Raw genomic sequence first — 25,083 nt, 5'->3', positions numbered from 1 at the left:
AGGAAGACAGAGGAAAGCGTCGGAGTCTTACAAGTCATATGTGAACTAATCGTGAGTTATTAGTTGGAAGCCATTTTCGGGTGATGAAAGAAATCTCACCATCCTCTATGCTTTTCAATCTGTGACTTGCACCCGGGACAAGCCTTTGTCGTCGACTTGATGGTTTCTTCACTGGCGTCATTTTCCGCCTTATGGCGCGCCTCAACAGCTTCATCGAATTCTTCGCACGTCACACCCTCATGCCAGGTGACTTTGTGCTGGAAACATGTCAAGTGCCCACACGAGGTGCACCTGACTATGGGCTCGGCTCTCCACTATCATGGAATTGACCGGAGCCACAGCCAGATGAACACTGTCAAATTGTTAGTCAAATAAGCAGTGAGAAACGCAATGGCCATATTGAGATTGTCCATATGTGGGCAGCACGACTTACCCAGATAAAGTCTGGATATTGCTGCAGAGTATGCAAAACCATCAACTTATCGTGCCTTTCCCTCGTCTCCGCATCGGCATACTTCTGGACGTCTTGGTACTCGAGCGTGGCGCCGCATTCAGGACACGCAACCTCTTCCCACGGTTTGCTGGAAAGTTCGGTCTTGATCACGCGTGTTATACACGGCCGGCACGTTGTCGGTCTATGGTCACACCCTCGAGCAATAGGGGCCGTGGGGAATTGCTTTGAGGATTTGACTTCGGCGCAAATGCTGCACTCTTTTGGCATGATTTATGCTGACGAGCTTATATTTGAGCAGCAGGAAGTAGCAGGCGTAGGCGAGCGTATCAAACAGCGTCCAGGAGTAGACAATGATGCACGTCTTGTCGGTTACACAGACTTGGGGTACCCTTTGGTTCAATTCCAGCCGGGCTGTCGCCGCCGATCCTGGGACTTTGCATCAACAACTCTGCTGTCTGGACTTTGACGATATCTGCTGCCGCTTCCTTGGTGGCAGTTGAGATGTTGAAAAGGTGCGAGGATGGCCTACAACTTTCTAGCGGACTGACCCCATCTACCGATATACATAGGAAGGCAGTGACTGATACACTTGTGTGCGGAAAACTGCATACTTACACCGCCGTGTAGATGCACAATGCCGACCCAAGTGACTCACGACCGCGGATTACCCTCTATCTAACCGTGCTCAGTGCTTGACGGTCTATCAGCAGTGAGATTTTATATCTCGCAAGTAACAAAAAGGAGCTGGCTGCATTAACTGGCTCATTTGTAAGGTTGTATCCTGTAAATTGTAAAGACGCTTTTGAGACTTGTGTTGCGCGAGGCGGGGGATGATGAATGGCTTGCTTCCATCTCCGGGTATGCTGTACTGCATGAGTTTTCGTGGTGATTGACGCAGGTTAATCAGGAATGGAGGAAACATCGACAATCTAAGGCAAGAAAAAAAGAAAGAAAGACAAAATATTCAAAATCCTCCGATAAACAAATTGTGGCGTCATTTTAAAGCTCAACAGATTCGTCCGCAAGCGGCAAGCAAATGTCGACGCAAGACGCAAGGAGCCTGCAACCGGCAACAATGACATATATATGCTTCCAACCGACCCCCGCCCCGAATCTCGATTCTGTCAACTCTCTTGCAGGTAAAAAATACTGAGAAAAAGTAAACCAATCAGCAAGATCATAGCATAGAATGACAGCTGGGAAAATGACGGCTGTACGAGGTATACAAGAAATGGACAACCCAGAACGCCTTCGCTACTTCCGGGCAATCGATCAACTTCGCGGTTTCGGCATCAATGAAGATCTACCTCTTCCACAGGCAAGCTCTCTCGTCTTAAGCCTTGGTTATAAGTCCTCTAACAGACGTTCCTAGATTGTTGTGGTTGGGGATCAGTCCAGTGGCAAGTCGTCACTGCTTGAAGGTCTCACCGGTCTTTCGTTCCCAATTGCCTCGGACCTCTGCACGCGGTTTGCGACGCAAATTGTCCTGCAGCGAACTCCTGGAGAAAAAGCCTCGGTCAAAGCTTCCATTGTGCCTGGTCCTTCCAGTCGGGACGATGAAGACCAAAAGAGACGATTGTTGGAGTTCGGTATGCGCATGGATGCTGATGAGCTTACCGGATCCGAATTTGCTTGGGTTCTACAAAAGGTATATATGCTGCTTCAGATTTCTCAGAAATACGTCGTGATGCTAAATCAAATAGGCCGCTGAATACATGGGATTGCCAAGTCCGGGCGAGAAGGACATTGAAAACCTGGAGAAGCGCTTCTCCGACGACATTCTGCGTATCGAAATCTCCGGGCCGGAGCAACATCATTTGAGCGTAGTCGATGTGCCGGGGCTTTTTCACAGTAAGATAGGTCCCCTACATAGGGATTTTACAGTCATATTGACTTCTTAGACCCTACCAAGTATCAGACTCATGAAGACTTGTCCATTATTCGAAGACTTATCGAGGACTATACGACGGATGCAAGGACTATCATATTGTAAGGATCAAAAAGGCGTGGCCGGGATGTTTACTAACTTATTCTCAGGGCAGTAATGGATGCACGAAACAACTTGGCCAATCAAGAGGTCTTCAAGATGGCTCGCGCAGCCGATCCCGCTGGTATTCGTACAGTTGGCATCATCACCAAGTGCGATGCACTACAATCTGGAGATGAACAGGGGGTACGTAACATTAAGGACGCCGTGTGAACACAAACTGACAGGTTCCAGGTCCTCAACATCGCCCAGAATAGCGTGGAGCGACTCCAACATGGGTGGTTTGTTGTGCGGAACAGGTCGACTAGAGAGATCCAAGACGGCGTGACAATCTCTCAACGTCATGAAAACGAGAAGCGGTTCTTTCAACAAGCTCCTTGGAACCAGCTGCCAAAAGACCGAGTGGGTGTAAACGCCCTGAAGCCTTTTCTCGGTCAACTGTTATATGAACACATTCGCCGCGAATTCCCTGCTCTTGTCAAGGAAATCGAAGACTATCACAAAGAAACAGAGCGGAAACTGGCAGAGCTTGGAGCCTCGCGCCAGACCGCAGCACAACAGCGCCAATACCTGACGCGCCTGGCGAATCGGTACCAACGCAATGTTGAAGATGCTCTCAGGGGAAACTACGCTGCAGATCTTGATGCGAAGAGCCCATTGAAGCTACGAATGCATCTCCGCGACCTGGCTGATCAATTCGAGAAAGACCTTCGGTTGAAGGGACACACGGCCCCCTTCCAGCTTCCTGATGGATCGGTCGATAAAGACTACCTTATTGAGGATGTTGGGCCAGAAATTGAAGACATCAGGCAATGGATTTCTGAAAGGTACAAAGACGCTCGCGGTGCAGAACTTCCCGGCATGGTCAATCCGACACTTCTAATCAACTTGTTCCGAGAGCAAACGGTTCAATGGGAACAGATAGCTGGCGATTATCTCGACCAAGTAATCAAACTCGTTACTGAGTATGCTAAATTGGAGTCTCGCCGATCGGAGGAAGACGAAACAATCCGCGCGTCTCTCGACTCCATTATACTTGACCGCATTGATACCACAAAAGCCTCGGCCAAGCAGCACCTCATGGATCTATTGAATGATGAGCGAGGCGGTATCTTACAGACCGTGAACCATTATTTTGCTGAAACGCTTGCCAAAATCCGCCAAGAGCGCGTCATCGCTCGTCTGCGAGCTCTTGGCATTCAAGATGGCTCTACCTATACTGTCAATTTGGAAGGGCTTGCTAGTACTATACACCTGAGTAACGAGGACCAAGCCGTCAATGACATTCACGATGCCTTGAAAGCTTACTACAAGGTAGCTATCAAGAGGTTTGAGGATTACATGGTGGTCTCGGTGGTTGAGAGATTACTGGGTGACCAAGGAGCCCTCAAGTTCTTTTCATCGGAATACGTGGGAGGTCTATCTGATCTACAGCTGGCCGAGATGGCTGCTGAGAACTACAAGACTTCGACTAAAAGGGTAGAGCTTGAGCACCGGTGCCAGAGGTACCGTGACGCTCTTCAAGTGGCCAAGAGCGTGTAGGTGAATTTGATTAGAATCACCTCGGGACTGTTCTTTAACCCTTGCGGTCTTCCTAAACTAGTCTGCGACGTAGTATGTGGGAGATGCTTACAGGCCATGTTCTTGCGCTGTCAATATAACTTCTCATGACATATGTGACAAATTGTTACTACCTTTTTGGCGTCGCCGTGAATCATCTATGCGAGACTGCATCACCTAGCCCATCAGGGTTAATGCTCCAGAGCAAGACTCATATTAAGAATGTGTTAGATACTGTACAATGACTCAAAAGATCAGATTATATGGCGTTATTGCACCGATTCAAGCCTGCCATCAGACACAGACTTACTGTAGTGACGTTTCAAAGAGTTCAACGACACGCATCACGCAGAACGCTGCCTCCCAAGCTCACCGATCCAGCAAAGGAAAGAAAGGTTCCATCATATCCAATTTCTCCCGCTTCTTCGCTACGTCCGCACAATATTCTCACTCCCCAAAACAGCATACCAAAAGATGTTCTTCTGCGCCTTGGCCTCCACATCTCGCTTCTGCTCCTCCGAAAGCTGCGGGCCCTGCAAATCATTAAGGAACCGCCCGACGAAGCTCCCCACGAATGGCTTCGCATACAGGTCGTACACCATCTGCGACTCCACGCTCCTCTGCCCAGGCGGCTCCGTGGTGGCAAAGTACCGCAGCGCGAGTGCCATCGGGAACAGGCCCGAAGCGCCTTGCATAGCACCAGCAGCAGGTCCGTATAGGAGAGGCACGGCGTGGGCGATTTTGCGCGCAAAGATGCCCGGGTTGAGCATCCTTATTTGAGGGACTTCACTGTATGACGATCTCGTCGACCAGGCGGTGAAGTCTTCGGGCGAGGTGATCGGGGTGGAGGCGGTGGCCGACGACGCTGGGGAGTTGCCAAAGGACGGGACGCTGTCGCTGCCGGGGCTCATGGCTTCGGCCGCATACTTCATGGTCATGCCTAGAGTGCTGTACAGGATCAACCGAGCGCCCCAGTACACGCAGGAAAGATACACGAGCGAAATCTCCGTGTCGTCCTGGGGTGTAGGCACAGGAGTGCCCGCAACGGTATAGTCAAAGTGGTCGAGATCCGCGCCGATTTCCCTTTCCCACGCGTCCAGACTGTTGGAGATGTGCTGGCAGTTGAGCATGACAATCTGATAGAGCTCGTTCATGCGATCCGGGTCCTGGCAGGCGCAGAGGTTGTCGTAGCTGACCAGCATGTATGGAATATCTTCCATGACATCCATCAGCTTGTCCTTGATCGACTTGGGTACCTCACGCCATGGTACGGTGCGCCACTCGGGTGTGTTAAGCGGTGATTTCGTTCGCCTGCCGATTGATAACATGACCTGTTGTAGAGATTTAGTCGAGGCTTGAGGCTTGTCCAGAAGAGAAACGGGAGCAAATAGGGGTAGGGAAGCCATACCACGAGAACCCGTCCATCAACATACAGCTGATGCGCTTGTCCAGACGTAAACGACGCCGGTCCTCTGGCCAAGAAGAGAGCCAGCTGACCTTCGATGTGGGCGCGCCAGTCGGGTGCTCTTCCGAAAAACAGCTGCCAGCCCATGTTAGCTACTCCGCTTGATGCCATCTTCCTCAACCAAAAGTGTGGTGAGACAAAGCCATGCTCCATACCTCGTAGGATTGCAATATCCTGGCCGCCACGAGGACGCCATCATTCTTTGACCTCCTTTCGTCGTTCAGCCCCTTGACCATTTCATGAATGGCCCTGTTGTATGCCTGGAGGCCTTGCAGCGTTAGTTGGCTGTGCTGGGCGAGCTGTTTCTTCTTGTCCTCCACGCCCATGAATCCTGCGCTCATTGCCAGCGCTGCATATCGAATCGCCGGCTCTCTGTTGTAATACTCGTCGACCGCCGCCACCCACCCGTTGGTCGAGATGGCCGAGGCCTTGGGCGACAGCAAGTGTCCGTATGGAAGAGCAGTGGAGATGAGCAAGCCGAAGAAGAGCTCTTCTCTAGCCGAGCGAGCGAGCGAGTCATGAAGAGCTACTCTCGAGTCGTTGCTGTGCTGCTTCTTGGTGGTGTAGATGACACTCCATGGCCTTTGTTGGGAAGACGAGCCTTTCCCTTGAGGCGGCGGCGGTACGGCCTTGCCGTTTTCTCCATTTGGCGTGTTGTTGACCCAGACGAGTTCCCGTCCATAGCCCTCGCACTTTAGGCCGGACCGTATGCATTGGTGGCATGACGGCTCGTTCTTATCACACTGTTGAGGACACAGTCAGCATTGCGAATCTGGCTTAGTGACGATATCGAAATGGAGGGATAGATCGTGAGCGGCACCTCCCGTAAGATGGACCCGAGTCAGTGTAGTTGCGGGTGTCGATGGGGACGGGACGGGACGGATCAGCATGGGGACTTACACCCTTCTTTCGCCGTCGACAAGTGACACAGCCCTTGGATCTTCCAGGGACTCCCACCATCTTTGGTCACTGTCTGGTCCCTTACAGAGACCCCTCTGATCGTAAAAAGGAGGTTCAAGCCTGAAGCGGGAATCAAGTCCCAAGCCCTGAAGGCTCAGTCTATTCCGCCCCGTCAGTCGCCTGATGATCGAATGCGTGGTGGCTAGAGGTTGCGGATGATGTTGCCGTCGGTGGTGATCAAGATGGAAACCTGGGTGATCAAACCCCCTTGTCGATGCCGCGGCAATAGATGGACAGGATGCGCTTTGAGGATGCGGGATCAAATGTCCAAATAGGGAGCGTTCCCCTCTAATGCGACTTCAGGAGCGCTTTGCAGGCCGTTCGTCTACGCCCGCTTGGCGATCCGCGTATCGAGCTCGATGATGTGTCAGAAGTGAAATCGCAGGTGAGCGGTAGCGACAGCCGGGAGATAAAAGCAAAGTTCAGCCTCTGCCGTCAAAATATGACACCCAGCGGATGATGCCTTTGTCAGGACACCGTGGAGTCCAGTTCACAGGCCGTTCGGTCCCCCAATTGAGTCAACCCCTCATCAATATCCGCCTTTCGCGATCGCCAGCAATCACCAGGATCGAAGGATTTCGGATGATCTCGGACCTTAGCCCGTCGCCTGTTGAATTTCACTGTGGGCAGCAAGAGAATCCAGTGTTTTGCCAGCAGTCTGTCGTGTAGCTCGACTCTGTCACGGAGGCCGCAGGATTCGCTGATGAGAGACAAGGACAAAGCCGGGCCCCAAAACATGTGCTCTCGCGAACCCCAGATATTATAATAGAATATAACAAGGTCGAGCTCGCGTGGGACCCAAGCTTCAGACCGGGTCATGCTAGCCCATAAGCATTAAAAAAGCCAAATGGCTGCGCCAATGTGTCAGTCGCCAGGCTTCTGGAGGGGGTTCAGTCACCAATCACGGTTCGCCTGCGCCTCTGATATCGTCCGTCTCCGAAGCCATGCCGCCGAGACAGGTGGGAAAGCAGGGATCCCTGGAGGCACGAAGTCCCGGCACTGTTGATTTCAAGGCCCCCAAGCCGCCAGGAATACTACCGTCGATGCATTAGCCGACTCCGTCTCGTCTCCGCAAGCAAGCCACGCCACGAGCTTGAGCTCATTGGAATCGGCGGGAGCCTGTGCAGGCGTGTGATACGGTGCTAGCGTACGGACGCCGGTGCTGCAGATGCCACAAGATGCCGGCTTTCGGCTTGCAACCACGCCGCGGACTGTGAAGGTGAGCTCGAACCTGTTTATTGCCCATCCATCCGCCCAATACGAGGACAGGACTTGGCACCAGAGAGCACAATGTTGATGGATTGCCCCGAGGCCAACAGGCAACTGGCCTCGAGAGGGGTCGACGGAAGGATCTGGTCCAGAAGCCAGGCAGCGGATTTTAGATGGCGCCACACGCAAATCTGGGTTATCCCCATTCGCCCCCCCAGCAAGCAAGGCCCCGGGATGGCCCAGGATGGCAGCGGTAGGAGTCCATCAGATAGTCAAGGAAACCACGTCAACGGCGGCTGGGGCTTTTGCTTCAGGCTGTTTGGCACAGGTTGCTGACACGCCACATGCTATCCTCGGCTGCCGATTTGTCCCCTGTGAATGGCCTCAAAGTCCCAGTTTGCGAGCTATCCGGTGAGCAGGAGCAGCACGTACAGTCCCAGCACCTCACTGTTCACAAAGAGGTCCTGTGTGTCTTGGTTCCTACCTTAGCACTTTTAGTAGTGCCGTTTTAACGTATGATTTTGCGATCGTCGGCTGCCGGTCTTGACTCAGGCGCAAAACATACTGCTGGAGGAGCCATCTGTGCTATTTGACCGACCGGGGGCTTAGAGCAGACAAACCACATCCTCGGTCCTGCAGGCAGACCAAACGGGCTGCACGCCTTTCCAATCTCGATGATTCCGTACAGGAGCCCACCGTTTTAGTCTTTGGAGATTGGAATGGCTGATATCGGGGAAAAAGAATATCGAGGCCGAGTCAGTGGCGCAGTAAGCGCTCCACATCCGCGGACAACGTTGTAGCCGTGGTAGTTAAAGGGAGCAGTAGCAGTAGCAGTAGCACTGCATTCACGTTCTGTAGGACATGATACAGTAAGTATCGCGTTCCACCACACCGAGCCTCGATGATGGCACTGAGGGTCTCTCTTCGACGGGGAAACTTTGGGGTGAGGAGGGGAGAAGAGGGGAAGCTGTGCGTCCAACAGCCTGCACTGGCAACTCACCGGCATCGATATCTGCAGGCTGGGAGCTCTCTTATCCACTTCAGCTTCAATACTCTAGCAAGCAAGGTCAGCAGTAGTGGAATGTCCCACTCCCCGGATGAGAACCGCGGCTTTGGTCATTGGAAGAGCATGTGCATGTATGATGATGATCTTGACGAAATGGGAAAACGCTTGTCGCCTCGGCAAAACGCAAGATGCAGAGCCGGATGCGATAAGGCAGACTATTTCGTCACCTCACCGGTATCACAATACCTACATACGTACTATCATTTCTCAGCTCTACTTGTATAGGTAGTCGAGAGCTTTATCACCACTCGATATCGCAGTCGATTTCATTCAAGGGCATTTCGCTCACTCAAATATCCCAGTTTTGCGGTAGTGTAATATGCACTCCTCCATCCCGCCCGGGGCAACATGGAAGACTTCCGATCGCCTACATCGGAGTACCGACTACCTGTTCCCCGGCACCACCTCCGCGGGACCAGAGGTAGCGGTTCGATTCAGGAGACGAGCCGAGGTACCTCCTGAGTCGTTCTAGAAGCTGGCTTTGTCCATCATTCTCCATCCATTCTTTGCTCGTCCGTCAAATGGGAACTTGTTCCGAGAACATCCCGGACAAACTGTTTATCCGATATCAAGGAAACTCGAAATCTGAGCCGCGCATTTTGGCCACTGCCAGGCTTCATCAGGCCGAATCCCTTCACCCCCAAACGTTGCGCCACTCTGCCGCAGAATCCATCGCACAAACCGCCAAAATGTCCTGGAGAAGTCAAGGCATCACCGGCTCGAACAACATCCCGCTCGGCCGGCGCCGCTTCGGAAGCGAGAACGGCGAGGATGGCGTGGGCGCTGGCGCTGCCGTTGAGGAACGCGAGCTCAAACGAGGCCGCGATCCCGAGCCTCGAACCGAAGCCGACGGGCCTCGTCGTCGCAAGAAGCGCAATCGCTGGGGCGACGCGTCAGAGAACAAGGCCGCTGGCCTCATGGGGCTTCCGACCGCCATTCTCTCGTCCATGACCAGCGAGCAGCTGGAGGCGTACACGCTGCATCTCCGTATCGAGGAGATTAGCCAGAAGCTGCGCATCGACGACGTGGTGCCCGCAGATGGTGATCGGTGTGTATCCCCAGCTCATTCTCCTCTCACTTTCTCCATGTTCAAATATCCAGATTCTAACCCTTCTACGCTCCAGATCCCCCTCGCCGCCACCCCAGTACGACAACCATGGTCGACGTATCAACACACGAGAATACCGCTACCGCAAGCGCCTCGAGGATGAACGTCACAAGCTGGTCGAAAAGGCCATGAAGACCATTCCTAACTACCACCCGCCGCAGGACTACCGCAGGCCAACAAAGACGCAGGAGAAGGTCTATGTGCCTGTCAACGACTACCCGGAGATTAACTTCAGTATGATTGCTAACCCTTTAACCCTGACCACTAACTCCCCCTTTCTTTCTTTCATCTTGGAGTATGGCCAGACCCTCTTCATGGCGCCGGTATGCGGCGTCTTGAGGAGCTCTGGTTTCTTCCGTCGATTGATTGTGCCTGTCTAATCCTAAAGTCTCCGATTTCCGCTCCCTGAAAAGTTACCTTACTAACACATAGCTCTCCCCCAAAGTTGGCTTACTTATCGGACCCCGTGGTAACACACTGAAGAAGATGGAGAATGACTCTGGAGCCAAGATTGCCATTCGTGGCAAGGGCTCCGTCAAGGAGGGCAAGGGTCGTTCTGATGCAGCTCACTCCAGTAACCAGGAGGAGGACCTTCACTGTTTGATCATGGCAGATACTGAAGAAAAGGTCAACAAGGCGAAGCAGCTCATCCACAACGTCATCGAAACCGTGAGTCTCCTTTATCTTCCTCCGAACCCATCAAGCTTGATCTTCCTCTGATACTGATGCCGATCTCAGGCAGCTTCGATTCCCGAAGGCCAAAACGAGCTCAAGCGTAACCAGCTTCGAGAACTCGCCGCGCTCAACGGAACTCTCCGAGACGACGAGAACCAGGCTTGTCAGAACTGCGGTAAGATTGGACATCGCAAATATGACTGTCCCGAGCGACAGAACTACACGGCCAGCATTATTTGCCGAGTCTGTGGCAATGCCGGCCACATGGCCAGAGACTGTCCTGATCGCCAGAGGGGTGCCAACTGGCGTAACGACGCAGGCGGCCGACCCGCAGGTAGGATCGGGGGTGGCGATGCCGTCGATCGTGAAATGGAGGTACGTAACCAATCTTCTATAGATTCCGATCAGAATATCATTTGGTACTAACAACACTTTACAGCAACTCATGCAGGAACTTGGCGGCGGCGGAGCCGCTCCGGCTCAGATCGAGGCCGGTCCCAGCAGCAACAACTACAACGGCAACAGCGATGCGAAGCCATGGCAACGAGGACCTACTGGTGGACCTGCGCCCTGGAGATCCCGCAACCAAGACTCTAACGATGGAGGCAGCGGAGGAGGCTCTGCGGCTCCCTGGGCCCGTGATCGTAACCGCGGCCACGATAACAGCAACGGCAACGGTCACGGCGGTGGCGAAAACAACTACTATGGACACAACAACTACGGCTCTTCTTCGTCTGGGGCACCAGCCCCGTGGCACCAGCAGGCACACCAGGCAGCGCCCCAGCACCAGGCACCTGGAATGGGCGCGTATCCGAACTACGCTGCCTATGGCGCCTACGGTGCTGCACCGGGCATGGCAGCGCCTCCAGGTCTCCCTCAAGTCGGTGCCGGTCTCGCTGCTCCGCCAGGCCTGGGTCCTCTGAATGCTCTCATCCAGCAGTATGCCGGAGCGGTACCTCCTCCGCCCCCGCCATCTGGAGATGCTCCCCCACCGCCCCCGAGCGATCAGCCGCCTCCGCCTCCTCCCCCTGGCGCGTAATCGAGAGTCATCTAACCTAGGCTACCTGCCTGTGCTCAGGCATGTTCAACACACTGTAGTAGGGAAATCAGTATGATGAGACCTGACACAGATAATTCCCAACATGGACGGATACAGTTACTTCTCTGCCTTACCAATGAAAGAAGGGCGAGGCACTTTGTTTGGTGCGAAGCTTAGGATTCTTCCACACGTCATCACCAGGTTGTCGAGGCCTCGTAGTCGGCCTCTTTTTCATGTTGTTTTTCCGCTGGGAAGGCAGACTAATCGCACAGGCACTTTAGCTTACCTCTTCTACTTCCGCAAATCTGCTTTACTTACCTATTTATGAATGTAAAAAGTGTAGCTGTACTGAATAATGCTCTGTTTTTTCAAGTCGTGATGCTGTGGCACAGGGGCCTGTCCTTTTTGTGCTGCCCTTGTAAGCTATCTGTGTATGTATAATAGGAGTTTCCTACCGTCGTGTGGATGAGGGTTGGTTGGAGACGTAGAGGACGAGCAAGGGATGCTTCTACTTACAAAGCTTCAACCGGCGATTTCTCTTGCGAAAGAAAGAGCCTTGTCTGTCACTCTCAGCCCATGTAGCTGTGTTGGCTGACTGTTCGTAGCGGTTCGTGTCTGGTTTGCGGGCCACCAAACCTGCTGAGATGTCGAAGCCTCGTTAGCATGGATCGTAGCCCATGTGATAGCAGGAACAAAGGATGTTCATAAAGGAATCCTATACCGTACCCTATTGAAAAACTTCAATAAGGATTTTACGGCTCTGAGTCTTCTACTGGCTATTTTGCTGTGGCCTAGTGATTACCTAGTATGGTGTGATGTCCAGTGGCGACAGTGATGAGAGAGGTTCTTGATGGTTCAGGTAGAATGCCCACAATGATCTACTCCGGAGGCAGCAACATGTCATAGTTACTGGCATAACATGCTCAGATAATTTCCCTTGTATCAAGTTGGAAGCTCGACATAAAGGTCGGCCGTAGTGCTGACTCTATGGAGTAGCAGGGCATTGAATAGAGCAACTATGTACCCTAAATCTTTCACAACGAATCTAAGGGATGGCGCTGCTGCCTCGAATAGGAAACGAGTTTTCTAGCAGTGCAAGCTTAAACTCGGGCATATCAGCGTGTGAATATCAACTGCCTTGTCATTGTATGATACCTGTAAGCCAGTATCATGCGTTGCAGTAATAGAGGCTTCAGCTCAGAAACTTTATAGTGAGGAAGCAAGTCAGAGTCGTCTTAACTCAATACTGGATGAAGATTCTCGCATACTAACGAATAATTGCCCAATTTGCAAGTGTGTTTGCCTATCTGGAGCAATGTCTTCTAGTCAAGAAGCTTTCAGTGCCTGCTTAGCGATCCTCCAAGGCGTCTCGCAGTGACCTATCTTAGAGCTTTTTACCCCTTCCATCTCCAGCAAATACGGTACTTACACACTCCACAAGAATCTCGTCGAAGTATTGGGCCCCAGTGATTCGCTAGAGATTCTCAAGAAGAGGCAGCCATTGAGATGGAAGAAGACACACTCCCTCCCTCCCCTTTCTCCTGTATACTCGCCGAACGGAACAAACCCGAGGGCTCCGCACAATCAGGCATTTAATCTCCTTCCATCGGCCTGTCCACCTTGAACCACCCAGTAAAACAAAATCAAACACTCGTATTTCGACTTCCCCGCACGCTTTGTCCTACATGCGGTCTGTTTACCTGGGAGGCCTCAAGTAACTCAGATCGTAAGCACCTACCAACATAACGCACGGGAAATTAGACTGCTGCGGATGAGAGTATGACAAAGCGGCAGTCTGCAAAGTGGTATTTCTTGTCCAATCATCCAGCACAGGCGCCTACTCTCTTTTGTTAGGTGGTAGGCTTGCACGGACTTCCATACATGAGATGTCAAACGCGGAGCTAGCCGGCAGAGACAGCCAGGGGCATTTGTTTCATTTCGTCAATGACTTGATGGCTGAGGTTCTATCTCTGCATGGGAACCAGATAGAATCATCGCCTCGTGCATGGCTGCAGTCGTTCATGATAAGGATGGCCCTCTCTGCATTAATCAAAGCCAACAACATGACCGGTCGACAAGACTCCGATATCCGACCTAGAAGCTAGGGCTACAAGCAACATTCCGAGTCCGTTTGACGGCCAGCCTCTGGTTGGTCAACCCGCGGGTCAGGGGTGGTGAACAAGGCGCATGGGGCTTGGCTGGGCTGGGTTCGGCAAGCTCGGCAGGGCGCAAGGCCGCCTGGCATTAGCTTGGCGGAGGGGCTTGTTGCGAAAGATTAGCGCTGCTACTCAATATTAGTAGAGAATCGATGACGGAATTCCAGGAACTTGAAGAGAGGCTATCGTGTTCGCTGCGGTGAACGGCGCCTTTGGCTGGAGCTGGCGCCGTGGCCCCGGGCCATCCGCTGAGTCAAGGGCAGGGCAGAGGACGAAGGATGGGAGAAGCAGCAGATCAACGCCGATCAAAGCAGAGCTGAGCACAGTTTGGGCACAGTTTGGAGCAGCTTGGCAGCCTCTTTTTGTGCGACTCTTAGTCAAAAGACGAAGCACTAGCGGTAGCACAGAGAGCCATGTAGTCAGCCGCGCCTGGTCGGCGGTGTGGTTGACCGTGGATTCTCATTTGCCAGCTCAGCTTCGGTTGGGCACGCGATGCGGTTGGTGGGATTCCGGCGTGGCTGACAGAACCAGAATACTATGAGCATGAAAGACGACGCAGTTTGATGGTAGAGAAAGAGATCGTGTGTCAAATTCATCTTGAAACAGAGAGGGAGGCCGGCAGTTGAGGGAGGGAGAAACAGATATCCCGAGGGCGGTGACAGAGGTACAGAGAGCATGTACATACATGTTGTCTTTCCCCTCTCAACTCCAAAGTCTTCTTCTCTTCCTCTGGTCAGCCAGATCTATTTTCTACCCTCATTTATCATCCTCGCAAGCCTCGAACATTGTCCCCCGATTTGTCAAACAGGCCCGGTTCGCGAATCGACTTGTCAAGCCTCGAATCGGCGGCCCTCTTGGGCAGCAAACGGGCGACAGCGCCTGGGCCAAAAAGTGGTGCCTCAGCCCACGCGATTCCACATGCACTCTCCGGCCCTGCAGGGATTTGGCATGCCTCTTCTGGCACTTCACACGGGCCGAGGGAGTGAAACGCCAGGTCTGCTCACAGGGTTTCAGACAAGGGCCTCTTGGGCTTTGTTTCTCGTTGCTGACCCGTGGATCTGTGCGTCTCCAACGCACAGTGCAGCGCGTCGCCGCCTTTGGCTGTTGTCCAACATCAGCACTGCTTCTTGTTCGCTCCCTCTCATGCAGATCTTGTGTTGCACAGCGGTGGCTTGATGGCGTCGTCCGGTTGGCTGCTGGCAATGAAGCATAAATTCATGTGCGGCATGCTCAGGCACACGCCCAGGGACGCCGAACAGATGGACGCTACCAAGCCATCGGGAAGAGTCAAAATCGATGCGGGACACCAAGAAGCCTTCAAGCCCTGTCACTCCGGGCAAACGGGCAGAAAATGGGAATAAAATGGCTGACCGAACGGAGGCGCAACGATGGGTGCCCTCTCTGGCTCCTACGAAGTGTTACAGTGGTCCTTCGAACGCTGTGCTCCCACGGCTCCGCCTCGCTCCTCTGGGCACCACATGCCCTCTCCCTCAGGTCTCAGTTTTGTCACGGCTTCACAGTGTGCAGGCCGCCAAGAACGAGGTGAAGTGGCTGGTTCCCTTGGCACACTCTTGGTATGGCGGTTCCATTGGCGGCTGGCGGGCGTCTCCAATTTCACTGCGTGCCATTGGTGGTGGCTCATCCGCAACCTAATTTCCCCTGTGCGAAGCTGTGTTTGCCCGTTGACGGAATCTGGACAAAGAGACGGACAATGACAGGATGGCGCCGGACAGTCACGGGGAGAATAGGCGCCATCTCGGACTTGTGCTCTCGGCTCACAAACGCCCACAACCGCGCATGTTCGACTCGATTTACTACTCGCCCTGATGACCGGATCACGGCATTCACTCACGTCTACCGCCCCCTGGCCGTGCCCTAGCCGATGTCACCGCGATGGGCCCTTGGCACGTTGCTGTCGGATCCGCTCGATGCACGGAGGGTGTTTCCAAAAAGTGAGATGATCTAGCGGAGAGCGACTAGCATGCAGCTGTGGAGGGCCATGAACGTCGACTAAGCCACCCGCATCGGGTTCTTCGAAAGGGCTGGTAAGAAAAAGAGTTGTGCTAAGAATACCTTTCCTTCGTGCCTTGGGTGTCACAGCCAAATAAATCTCCGCAGCTCCCTCCTTGCTCTTTGACCACTCGTCTGGTGTTGCTTGTTCCCGGCGTGCATGCCACAGGACGGTCTGAGCTGATATTTCTCATCTTGTTTCGTCTTTTCTTTTCTTCTTATTGCCAGCCTACTCGATCCTCTTAATCCCCTTGTCTCGTCGAACGACCTGTTGTATTCCCCCTTCGCGGTCGTCCTTCTTGTATCTCCCAGCTTCATTCGCGGATCACATCTCATTCTTGGATCTTGTTTTGGGTGCCTTTGCTTTGGCGTCTCAGGCTTCATCTTAGCTCACTAGAACCTTGCTCTCGACGTTTAGCGATGAGCCGCCATCTTGCGGCTCTGCTCGCTGCGGCGGCTGTCCTGGCGCCGGCCGGGGCTTCAGCAGGTACGGATCCAGTTAGAACCGCCGTCTCGATGCCGTTGAGAAGGAAGAATGAAGAATGCAGATTTTGAGAAACTACTCACGAAGCCGTTGAGCAAAAGTTTGCAAACTGGATCTCATCTCATCTCATTCTTCTGCGACTTCAAAACGACATTGATTGCACACTAGCATGCTTGAAGGAAACCAAATTGACACTCTGCCTCAGTGCCTCCCCAAGACATTCGCTATCGCGATCTCCAGGAGTTCCCCCGGTCACTCGAGGGCCGAGCCACCGATCAGTCGCCCAAAGGCTACGCTCCCTCTGCCGTCGATTGCCCAAGCGACCGTCCCGAGATTCGCGTCGGTTCCGATTTGAGCCCCCAGGAGAAAGAGTGGCTGCCCCGGAGGCGTAATAACACAATTGCGCCCATCCGCGACTTTTTGAAGCGTGTTGCCATTCCTGGCTTCAACAGCGACAGGTACCTATCCAATGTCGAGAAAGACGCGACGGCCCTGCCCAATATCGGCTTGGCGGTCTCGGGAGGCGGCTACCGTGCCATGTTGAACGGAGCGGGAGCCATTGCTGCCTGGGACTCTCGGTCACCCGGTAGCAATGACACGGGCAAACTCGGTGGTCTGCTCCAGAGCGCAACCTATCTCTCGGGCCTGTCTGGAGGTGGCTGGCTTGTTGGCAGCATCTACACTAACAATTTTACCACGGTTCAGGGTGCCCTCAACTCGGGCACCATCTGGCAGACACAAAACTCCATCCTCGAGGGTAGGTCGACTGCATGTGAAGTCGGAACACAGGCGCTGACGTCCAACTTTAGGACCTGAGCAGTATAGCTTGCTAAGCTACTATAACGAAATCTTTGACGACGTCGACGCCAAGGACGATGCCGGCTACGACCGCTCCATCACGGACTACTGGGGCCGCATGCTCTCGTACCAGCTCGTTAATGCTACCAACGGCGGTCCCGGCTTCACCTTCTCCTCCATTGCCGAGGACCCTGACTTCAAGAACGCGAGGACACCTCTCCCTTTCCTGGTTGCAGATGGTCGAGCACCTGGCCAAATCATCATCTCTAACAACTCGACCGTGTTTGACATCAACCCCTGGGAGATGGGCTCCTCCGACCCGACGCTCAACGGCTACGTGCCGCTCAAGTACGCCGGATCCCGGTTCGCAAACGGCACGCTGCCCAAGAACGAGTCTTGCATGGTCGGCTTTGATAATGTTGGCTACGTTATGGGCACCTCCAGCTCCCTCTTCAACCAGATTGTGCTGTATCTTCGGGACGACAACAGCAACTATGTGCCCAAGGGAGTTCCCGACTTTGTCATCAAGATCCTGACAGGCATCCTGACGGTGCTCGGCAACGAGAACAACGACATTGCCGACTGGACGCCCAACCCCTTCAGGGGCTGGAACCCAAAGAACAACCCGGGCGCCGGCAGCGAGCGGCTGACGCTGGTGGACGGCGGCGAGGATCTACAGAACGTGCCCTACCATCCGCACATCTTTCAGGCGCGCAAGGTGGACGTCGTCTTCTCCGTTGACTCGTCGGCCGACACTGACAACGGCTGGCCCGACGGCGCGTCCATCACTGCCACCTACGAGCGAGCCATTGAGAAGATTTCCAACGGCACGGGCTTCCCGTACGTGCCCGGCAAGAACACGTTCCTCAACCTGGGCTTGAACACCAAGCCCGTCTTCTTCGGCTGCAACTCGACCAACGTGACGGGCGAGTCGCCGCTCATCGTCTACCTGCCCAACTACCCCTACCAGTTCCAGTCCAACATCTCGACCTTCCAGATGACGACGGAGCTGGACGAGCGCGACGCCATCGTCACCAACGGCTGGGACGTGGTCACGCAGGGCAACGCGACGCGCGACGCCAACTGGCCCGTGTGCGTGGGCTGCGCCATGCTCGCGCGCAGCTTCGAGCGCACCCGCACCCCCGTGCCCGACGCCTGCAACAAGTGCTTCCAGCAGTACTGCTGGAACGGCACCCTCGCGGAGCAGACGCCCGGCGACTACGACCCGACGTTTTTCAGCACGCCGATTGAGATTGAGAGCTCGGGCGCGAAGTCGGCCGGCGGGGCGACGGTGGTGACGGCGTTGGCGGCGGTGGTGTGTGCTGTTTTGCTCATGTAAGGGATTTGGCATATTTGGGCTCTATTGGCAATTTTACGCCATTGTTTCTTCTTCATTTTCCTCATTCTCTGCCTTTGTTTTGGATGACTGGATAATATGTACTTGGGCTGGATAGGATAGGACAGGATAGGATATAACTCGCGCATAGCGATAGCGTGTATAGAATCATGACTTTTTTTCTTTACTTCGTCTTGTGTCACATATGTTTCCATGTAATTTTGCTTCACATCGTCACCGGTGCTTATGGCGGGTGATTAAACTAGACGTTAAATCATTGACATATTGTTTGCTCCTGTGAAGCTGGTATTTTCATATATACAAAAACACTTGTACATCCAATCTCATGCTCTTACATCCAACTTCTGCCTTTTTAAAATCTTTATCCCCCTAAGCAAGAACAACGTCCTTGCCAGTCTTTGCGCTCTCCAAAACAGCCTCGATAATCCTCAAGACGTCCCTCGCCTCCTCGGCCTTGACGGGCACGTCCTCGGCTTTGCCGCTCTGCAGGGCCTTTGCAAACTGGGCATAGAAGGCGCGGTACGTCTCGGGCTCGAGCTCGGGCACGGGCACGCGGCTGGCCTTGCCCGTGGCCTCGTCAACGGCCGTCAGGCTGCTCTTGTCGGTGCTCTCAATGCCGTAGCCCGCATCGGTGGGCTTGCCGCCGGCGCGCAAAAAGTCCTCCTGGGGGTCGAGGTGGACCTTGCGGAAGCTGCCCTTTGTGCCGCGGATCCAGTAGCGCAGCTGGTCGACCTCTGCGCTGAGGGCGCTAATGTTGACGTTGACGAGCAGGCCGTTGGGGTAGGTGAGCTGTGCGGCGACGGCGTCGGGGGTCTCGAACTCGGGGCGGCCCTCGCGCTGGTTGAGCAGGCGGCCGTGGACGGACTGGGGCAGGCCAAAGAGCACGTAGGCCTGGTCGATGAGGTGGGTGCCGAGGTCGAAGAGGGCGCTGCCGCCCTTGGAGATGCCGAGCTGGCCCTTCCAGTTGGCGGGGGCGTCGGCGCGGTAGCGGTCGAAGTGGGTGTTGAACTCGAGGACGCGGCCGAGGGCGCCCTTGCCGATGAGGTGCTTGGCGAGCAGGAAGTCGGCGTCCCAGCGGCGGTTCTGGTACACGCAGATGAGCCTGCCGCTCTGCTTGGCGATGTCGGCGAGCTTCTGGGCCTCGGCGGCGGTGGGCACGAAGGGCTTCTCGGTCAGCACGTGCTTGCCGGCCTCGAGGGCCTTCTTGGTCAGGTCGAAGTGGTTGTCGGGCGGCGTGGTGACGATGATGACGTCGACGTCGGCGTCGGCGATGAGGTCGTCGGACGAGGTGTAGTGCTTGAGGTCGGGGTAGTCGGCGGGCGCGGAGTCGCTGGGCTTGGGCGAGCGCTGGACGATGGCGTGGAGCTTGAGGCCGGGCGTTGAGACGACGAAGGGGATGTGGAAGACTTTGGCGGAGAGGCTGTTGGTGATGGTGTTAGTCTGTTGTTTGGTGAAGAATTGGGGATAGTTGGGGTTTGCGTGACGTACCCGTAGCCCACGATGCCGACGTTGAATGTCTTGCTGGCCATTGTGGTGATGCTGCTGGTGATGACTATGTAAAGAGAGGAGAGATTGATGACGGAAGAAGATGGAGACGAAGAGAAGTAGAGCAAGTGAGATTTGGACAAGAGATGGCTTGAAGCTTGGGAAGGAGCGAAGCAGGCGATGTGTATTTATATCTTTTTCAACTTATATAAGTAGATATGCTCTTTCAACGTTATTTTAGCCTTCCGCCACCCCAATTGGCATTATTAATTCGTAATCCTTAACTTTCACCATCGACATTTAACAATTCAAGCAGTGACAGTAGGAAATAGTGATGCCATTTCCAAGTTAATAATACGAGGCTAATTGCTTCAGATGGGCAACTCTGGCCGCACTGAGGCTTTTGGTCTAGAGCAGGCAAGTCCATCCGTGACCCCTCCAACCCCTCCTTCCCCACCTGCCCACCGGTGCATGAATCGTCCGGAATCGAATGACGTCTGTTTCTAGACGCTGGAAAATTGGAGATTTTCTAGGGTAGGTTTAGCGGGTGTTAAGCATCTTGGAGATGGTTATTTCGCCATTCTACAGTAGAAAGTCTGGGTAGTTACTCGTATTGCGCGTGGAATGGAGACTGATGAAGGAGATTTGTCGGAGTAATTACGATTAGCTGGACGTTGCGTTGAAGAATATCTTAGTAAACAGCGCTTGGGACAGTAGAGAGTGCTTAGTAGCGTAGAAATCCTTCACTCTCCTGGCTCTTATAACACCGACAGACGTTGGCTAGCTTACAAACTCTCATATTCAAGATTGTTGTGTGTTCCGACCAGTGGTCAACAACGAGTTGCTAGAGCTGATGTTATCAAGCTGAAATCCCTCCTGGCCAGGCCATATTCCGTGAAGGGCGACCCGCCAAAATGTGCTAAACTACCAAGTACGTAGGATTCGATGTTACCTTGAAAGGCCAAACAAACAAAAACAAGTAAGCCTTTGAATATCGCAGTTACTGTCCACCTTGACGCCACGCCTTTTCTTCCCCTACGAACCCAGCGAGTACCAATTACCAACTTGATTTATATCCAATCTTTACCAACATTAATCGACCCATATCATGAAGTCGTTCCAACAAAAACCACCAAAACAGCCGCATACGTCGCCGTCGAAATCATCGTCTCCGTATTCGACGCCCTCATGAAAACAGACAGAAAAGCAGAAAACAGCAACACGGCAACAGACACCGTGACCAAGCTCTTCGCCAACGTAACCCGAGGCAGCCTCATAATCAGCATCGGCACCACAAGCGAAGCACCGCCTATAAACGCAACAATGAACCGTGCCGCCTTGTCCACAAACGGTGAGACGTCAGCAGGCGGCAGGCCCTTCAGATACTCGGCCGTGTGGCGCCGTATCTCGCGCTTGGTGTAAGTGAGGGAGGTAGGCAGAAGGGCCTTTAACAAGTCCCGGAGGGGATCGCTGGCCGTGAGCGATGTGTCGGGAAAGCGACGGTAAGATTGAGGGTCGTTGGACACAGTTCCCGCCTCAATAAAGGCTTGTTCAATGTCGAGGCGCTGGTTCCGAGCCTGGGAGGCCGTGAGTGGCACTAATGTGCTCAGATATTGATAGTCGCGGATGGCATTGGCTGACAACAGTCGTCGCAAGGTATAGCTTAGCTCAACGTTTTTCTGCCTTTAGGATTTCGTGGTCCTTACTGTAGGCGCGAAGAAGTCGTGTCAACTCCTCGTTCTTGGCCTTCGGAAGCTCTTTGGACTCTTCAATCACCTTTTCCAACTGCATGAGCTCCATTTGCAGCCGGACTATATTAAGTCGGTGCAGGCTTTGAAATGCAGCAACATATGGCTCACGTTTTCCCGCGCACTTGGTGAACAAGAAGAGGCGTCGCTCATAGCTCATGTCATCGTGGGGGATTCCATCAGTAATCTCCGCAGGCAGGACCATTTTACGCGGTTCTTGATGGCGGTAGGACGAGACTTGGTGTGAAAAACATGGAATCTCCAAAACTATAGAACAAGTTCACAATGGCAGAGTTGCAGCTCAAAATGTACACGTTACAGGGGATAAACCAATCACCGCATTAGCATAGCCGCGATGATGGGTATCCACACGATTCGATCAAGTTCAAGGCATAATTGCTGGTGTTGGACATATTTGCAACGAGGCTCATCCGACGATGCCTAGATTAAGGCCCAAGGCTCACTTGTGCCGATGACACGTGGGTTCAATGTGATCTCAACAAGCTGGGCGTTGACCAATTAAGGTGAGCGGGCAGAAGACGAATGAAACTTATGAGTCTCATTACAGATCTAACATCGTCTTACAGTTCATTCTATTCGGCTAAGAGTCTCTCTTGCCTTCACTCGCATACTCTGTTGGAAGCGTTGATGTTCCGTAAGCTCTTATAGCATGTTATGGTCGCATATGAGCAGTTCTCCTGGCCGTATACGTGCAAACTTGGAGAGGCACCGCATCTTTTTGACGTAGTCGAGCGAATCGATCCTCCTCGACTTTGCGAAGCACACCTGTCTCCATGTCAGCCAAAAGCCATTCCCCGTAGACCGTCGCCACAAGTACTTTCGCATCAATAAAACACAAAAGATGCAGTGCGCCTCAAGGACATCCTCGATAGCCAAAAGAACGCATCACGCTTCCTAGAGTCCCCACCATATCTCCAGCCGGCTTCCTCGCTGGCACATCTATCTAACGAGGAGTAAACACGAGGCTCAACTCGGGCAGCGTCATCGAAACATTATCCACCGTATCTCTCTCAAACCCTTCCCCCCCGCCCAACGCAAACCCAACATCAAACTGCAACGCAATCCGGCTCAGCACCATCCTCATCTCCATCATCGCCAACTGCCGCCCCGGACACGTCCACGGCCCCCGACTGAACGCCATCCACGCCCCGCCGTCCGTCGCACAGCCCTTCCATCTCTCGGGCCTAAAGGTAAGCGGATCCGCCCAGTATCTCTCGTCGCGCTGGATCGTGTACGTTGGCACCGCGGCAATTGTTTCTCCTGGGATGAAGTCGCCGTCAATGAATATGCCTTGTGAGGGGACGGCTCGGGGCATTCCGCCTGGGACGGTGGGCCTTAGGCGCAATGTTTCATGGATGACATGGTCTATATAGGGAATTGCTTTTGCTTTTGCATATATCCATTCTGAGATTCCTCCTGGGAAGCGTTTCTGTACTTCTGCCTGTAGCTGCTGGTAACAGTGGGGGTTGCGTGCCAGGAGGTAGAGCCTAAACGATGCACGAATGATGAGTATAGCTCAGGAGAACAAGCTTCATACGACTCACGCATTTGCCAAGACACCAGCCGATGTGTCACTATCGAGCACCGAGAAGTCAGACGGTCAACTTCTTAGTCTCTGTAAAGACCGGAGAGGCCTATTACACACCTGCCTGCTATGATCAACAGCCGAGCGTCTTCTTCAACAGCTTTCTCGCTAGGAGGTGCTGACGGGTCCTTCTCATTCATGGCTTTCAGGAGCCATGACATGACATCCTGCGGCTCTCTCTCCTTGCTGATAGCAAGTGTCTAGATGTTCAACTAGTCAATCAATCGAATCACACAATACGAAATAAGTCGAAGAACAACCAGAACAGGGGCCCACCTTGCGCTTCTCATTAACTTCGTCGTGGCACCACATCGAAAAGCGGTTAAAGGTCGTCACACCCGGTACCGACCCAATCATGTATATGAGCCACGGGACAGTAGCCAGGATGCCGATGAACGACATGGTCTGGTGGACGCCTTTGATGGCGGGATGATAGTTGGTCGACTCAAGCATGCGGAAGTTTTTCGAAAACCCTGCGAGTTACGCCTTAGCCTACGGACACGAGACTTTGTTCAATGATCCCTTTACTTGCCTACGTCTGCCATGACATCGAAGCTAAAGTACATAAAGTACTTTGTCACATCAACCGGATTACTTTTCGCTGCTGCGATCTTGGACAGTAAAAGGTCCACCTTGGCTTGTACTCGAGGCTCATATACCTCCAGCGCTTCCAAACCCGCCCGTCAGCATCACAAAGACAGTCCTCGGCTGCAAAACATATGTACGCGGAAGATGGGGAAGACATAGTACATACCTCGAGATCCCAGAGCCCGTTCCCAGACCTTCTTCCTTAGTTTATGCATCACCACATCTCTCGTGTTCTCCAGCGAAGACTTTGCGGCGTGCCTCGTCGTTTGCGAATACCAAGGCGGTCTCGTCGTTTGCGCATGGGCTCCGTATAGAGCTCGGATTGCAGAGAGACGGTTGATGGAAAGCTCTCGAGGCCCTATTGAGTAACTCAACGCATGTCAAGATAGTATGTAGAGAGTCATAGGGCCTGGCACTGCTTACCAACTCGCACAATGTCCCCGTACTTGTCATGCAGCCTCTGTATATCTTCATACCCCTTTCTACTCTGCAGCATCTTATGCATCGCATAGAACCTCGAGAGTCTCGCCGAAAATGGGCCAGGGAAGCGTCTCAGAGGATGGAAAAAGGCTCTGTACACAAGAATGCTTCCTATGACGCTGGAGTTGTACACATTCGCGATGGACAGTGTCCACAGCAGAGCAGTTGCCACTCGATACCCTCCTATGTGGACACAGCTTGCGAAGAGAGTAGCGACTGCGGTGACGTAGAGGAAGATCAGTTGCCACACGTAGACATCGATCTCATAGGGTCGGAAGACGAGATGATGAGATGCGATGCCGGCCAGGAACGCAACACCTGCCGGGCCTTGCCACGATGAAGACGGGTAAGGCACGAACAAATACACAGCTTCTTCCATCTTGATTACTCAAGTCAGTGCTATGAACTCCACGAGGAAGAAACTCAATAGGAGCACAAAAAACGCCGAAAGTAACATGAGGCTCTCTCCGCGACGGGAGAGGGGAAGTCTTCACAGTATCTACATGATATCAGTCAGTATATCAGTCACTCATTCCGAGCTCCGATAAGCCAGTCTCACTTTTTCGCGCATCTCATCATCCTGATAGTCTAAATCCAAGGACAAAAAGATTCGTTTGCTCACGCGGTGTGATGCTTTTCGCTCAAAAAAAGCCACTTTCTGCAGTCTGGTGGTTGGATTCCGGCGTGGGATTGGACCAACGCTGGTCTTGTGTGCCATGTAATATAAGGACCGCCAGACGGATGACGCTCATGGTAATTGTGTACAACAAAAAGCCTCATAGAAAGAGTATGTCTTCGTTTTAAGGTCATGGGACATCACGGTATAGAACGTTCGTTCAAATTGGGAG

General features: G+C 53.3%; 8 protein-coding genes across 8 annotated transcripts; 3 read left to right on the top strand and 5 right to left on the bottom strand.

Moving 5' to 3' along the window:
• Window positions 1-95: 95 nt before the first annotated feature.
• On the bottom strand, window positions 96-721 carry BBK36DRAFT_1181772 (hypothetical protein; the record flags this gene model as incomplete). The annotated part of the gene is made up of 2 exons (XM_024896265.1): window positions 96-314; window positions 434-721. 2 exons carry the CDS (start codon window positions 719-721, stop codon window positions 96-98), a joined length of 507 nt encoding a protein of 168 aa, XP_024746698.1.
• Window positions 722-1,643: 922 nt separating this feature from the next.
• Window positions 1,644-3,983, top strand: BBK36DRAFT_1126577 (P-loop containing nucleoside triphosphate hydrolase protein; the record flags this gene model as incomplete). The annotated part of the gene is made up of 6 exons (XM_024891392.1): window positions 1,644-1,784; window positions 1,827-2,102; window positions 2,158-2,305; window positions 2,356-2,443; window positions 2,492-2,627; window positions 2,676-3,983. The coding sequence occupies 6 exons, from the start codon at window positions 1,644-1,646 to the stop codon at window positions 3,981-3,983; spliced, it is 2,097 nt and encodes a 698-aa protein (XP_024746697.1).
• A 446-nt stretch (window positions 3,984-4,429) lies between these two features.
• On the bottom strand, window positions 4,430-6,426 carry BBK36DRAFT_1126839 (hypothetical protein; the record flags this gene model as incomplete). Its single annotated transcript, XM_024891423.1, has 6 exons — window positions 4,430-4,790; window positions 4,887-5,332; window positions 5,410-5,541; window positions 5,622-6,017; window positions 6,093-6,209; window positions 6,367-6,426. 6 exons carry the CDS (start codon window positions 6,424-6,426, stop codon window positions 4,430-4,432), a joined length of 1,512 nt encoding a protein of 503 aa, XP_024746696.1.
• Window positions 6,427-9,390: 2,964 nt separating this feature from the next.
• On the top strand, window positions 9,391-11,523 carry BBK36DRAFT_1143866 (hypothetical protein; the record flags this gene model as incomplete). Its single annotated transcript, XM_024893630.1, has 6 exons — window positions 9,391-9,749; window positions 9,826-10,132; window positions 10,242-10,478; window positions 10,548-10,659; window positions 10,715-10,818; window positions 10,924-11,523. 6 exons carry the CDS (start codon window positions 9,391-9,393, stop codon window positions 11,521-11,523), a joined length of 1,719 nt encoding a protein of 572 aa, XP_024746695.1.
• Window positions 11,524-16,109: 4,586 nt separating this feature from the next.
• Window positions 16,110-18,310, top strand: BBK36DRAFT_1181755 (phospholipase-like protein; the record flags this gene model as incomplete). Its single annotated transcript, XM_024896264.1, has 3 exons — window positions 16,110-16,176; window positions 16,379-16,930; window positions 16,983-18,310. 3 exons carry the CDS (start codon window positions 16,110-16,112, stop codon window positions 18,308-18,310), a joined length of 1,947 nt encoding a protein of 648 aa, XP_024746694.1.
• A 387-nt stretch (window positions 18,311-18,697) lies between these two features.
• On the bottom strand, window positions 18,698-19,857 carry BBK36DRAFT_1143864 (NAD(P)-binding protein; the record flags this gene model as incomplete). The annotated part of the gene is made up of 2 exons (XM_024893629.1): window positions 18,698-19,748; window positions 19,817-19,857. The coding sequence occupies 2 exons, from the start codon at window positions 19,855-19,857 to the stop codon at window positions 18,698-18,700; spliced, it is 1,092 nt and encodes a 363-aa protein (XP_024746693.1).
• A 1,062-nt stretch (window positions 19,858-20,919) lies between these two features.
• BBK36DRAFT_1126908 (hypothetical protein) lies at window positions 20,920-21,721 on the bottom strand (the record flags this gene model as incomplete). The annotated part of the gene is made up of 2 exons (XM_024891433.1): window positions 20,920-21,449; window positions 21,520-21,721. The coding sequence occupies 2 exons, from the start codon at window positions 21,719-21,721 to the stop codon at window positions 20,920-20,922; spliced, it is 732 nt and encodes a 243-aa protein (XP_024746692.1).
• Window positions 21,722-22,525: 804 nt separating this feature from the next.
• BBK36DRAFT_1171610 (cytochrome P450) lies at window positions 22,526-24,814 on the bottom strand (the record flags this gene model as incomplete). Its single annotated transcript, XM_024895600.1, has 9 exons — window positions 22,526-23,069; window positions 23,127-23,156; window positions 23,228-23,367; window positions 23,444-23,640; window positions 23,700-23,834; window positions 23,922-24,113; window positions 24,179-24,562; window positions 24,730-24,734; window positions 24,795-24,814. The coding sequence occupies 9 exons, from the start codon at window positions 24,812-24,814 to the stop codon at window positions 22,526-22,528; spliced, it is 1,647 nt and encodes a 548-aa protein (XP_024746691.1).
• Between the last annotated feature and the right edge of the window lie 269 nt (window positions 24,815-25,083).

The sequence above is a fragment of the Trichoderma citrinoviride genome (genome assembly GCF_003025115.1).
Source record: "Trichoderma citrinoviride strain TUCIM 6016 unplaced genomic scaffold BBK36scaffold_13, whole genome shotgun sequence".
Classification (NCBI taxonomy): Eukaryota; Fungi; Ascomycota; class Sordariomycetes; order Hypocreales; family Hypocreaceae; genus Trichoderma; species Trichoderma citrinoviride.
This window is presented reverse-complemented; position numbering and strand designations above follow the sequence as displayed.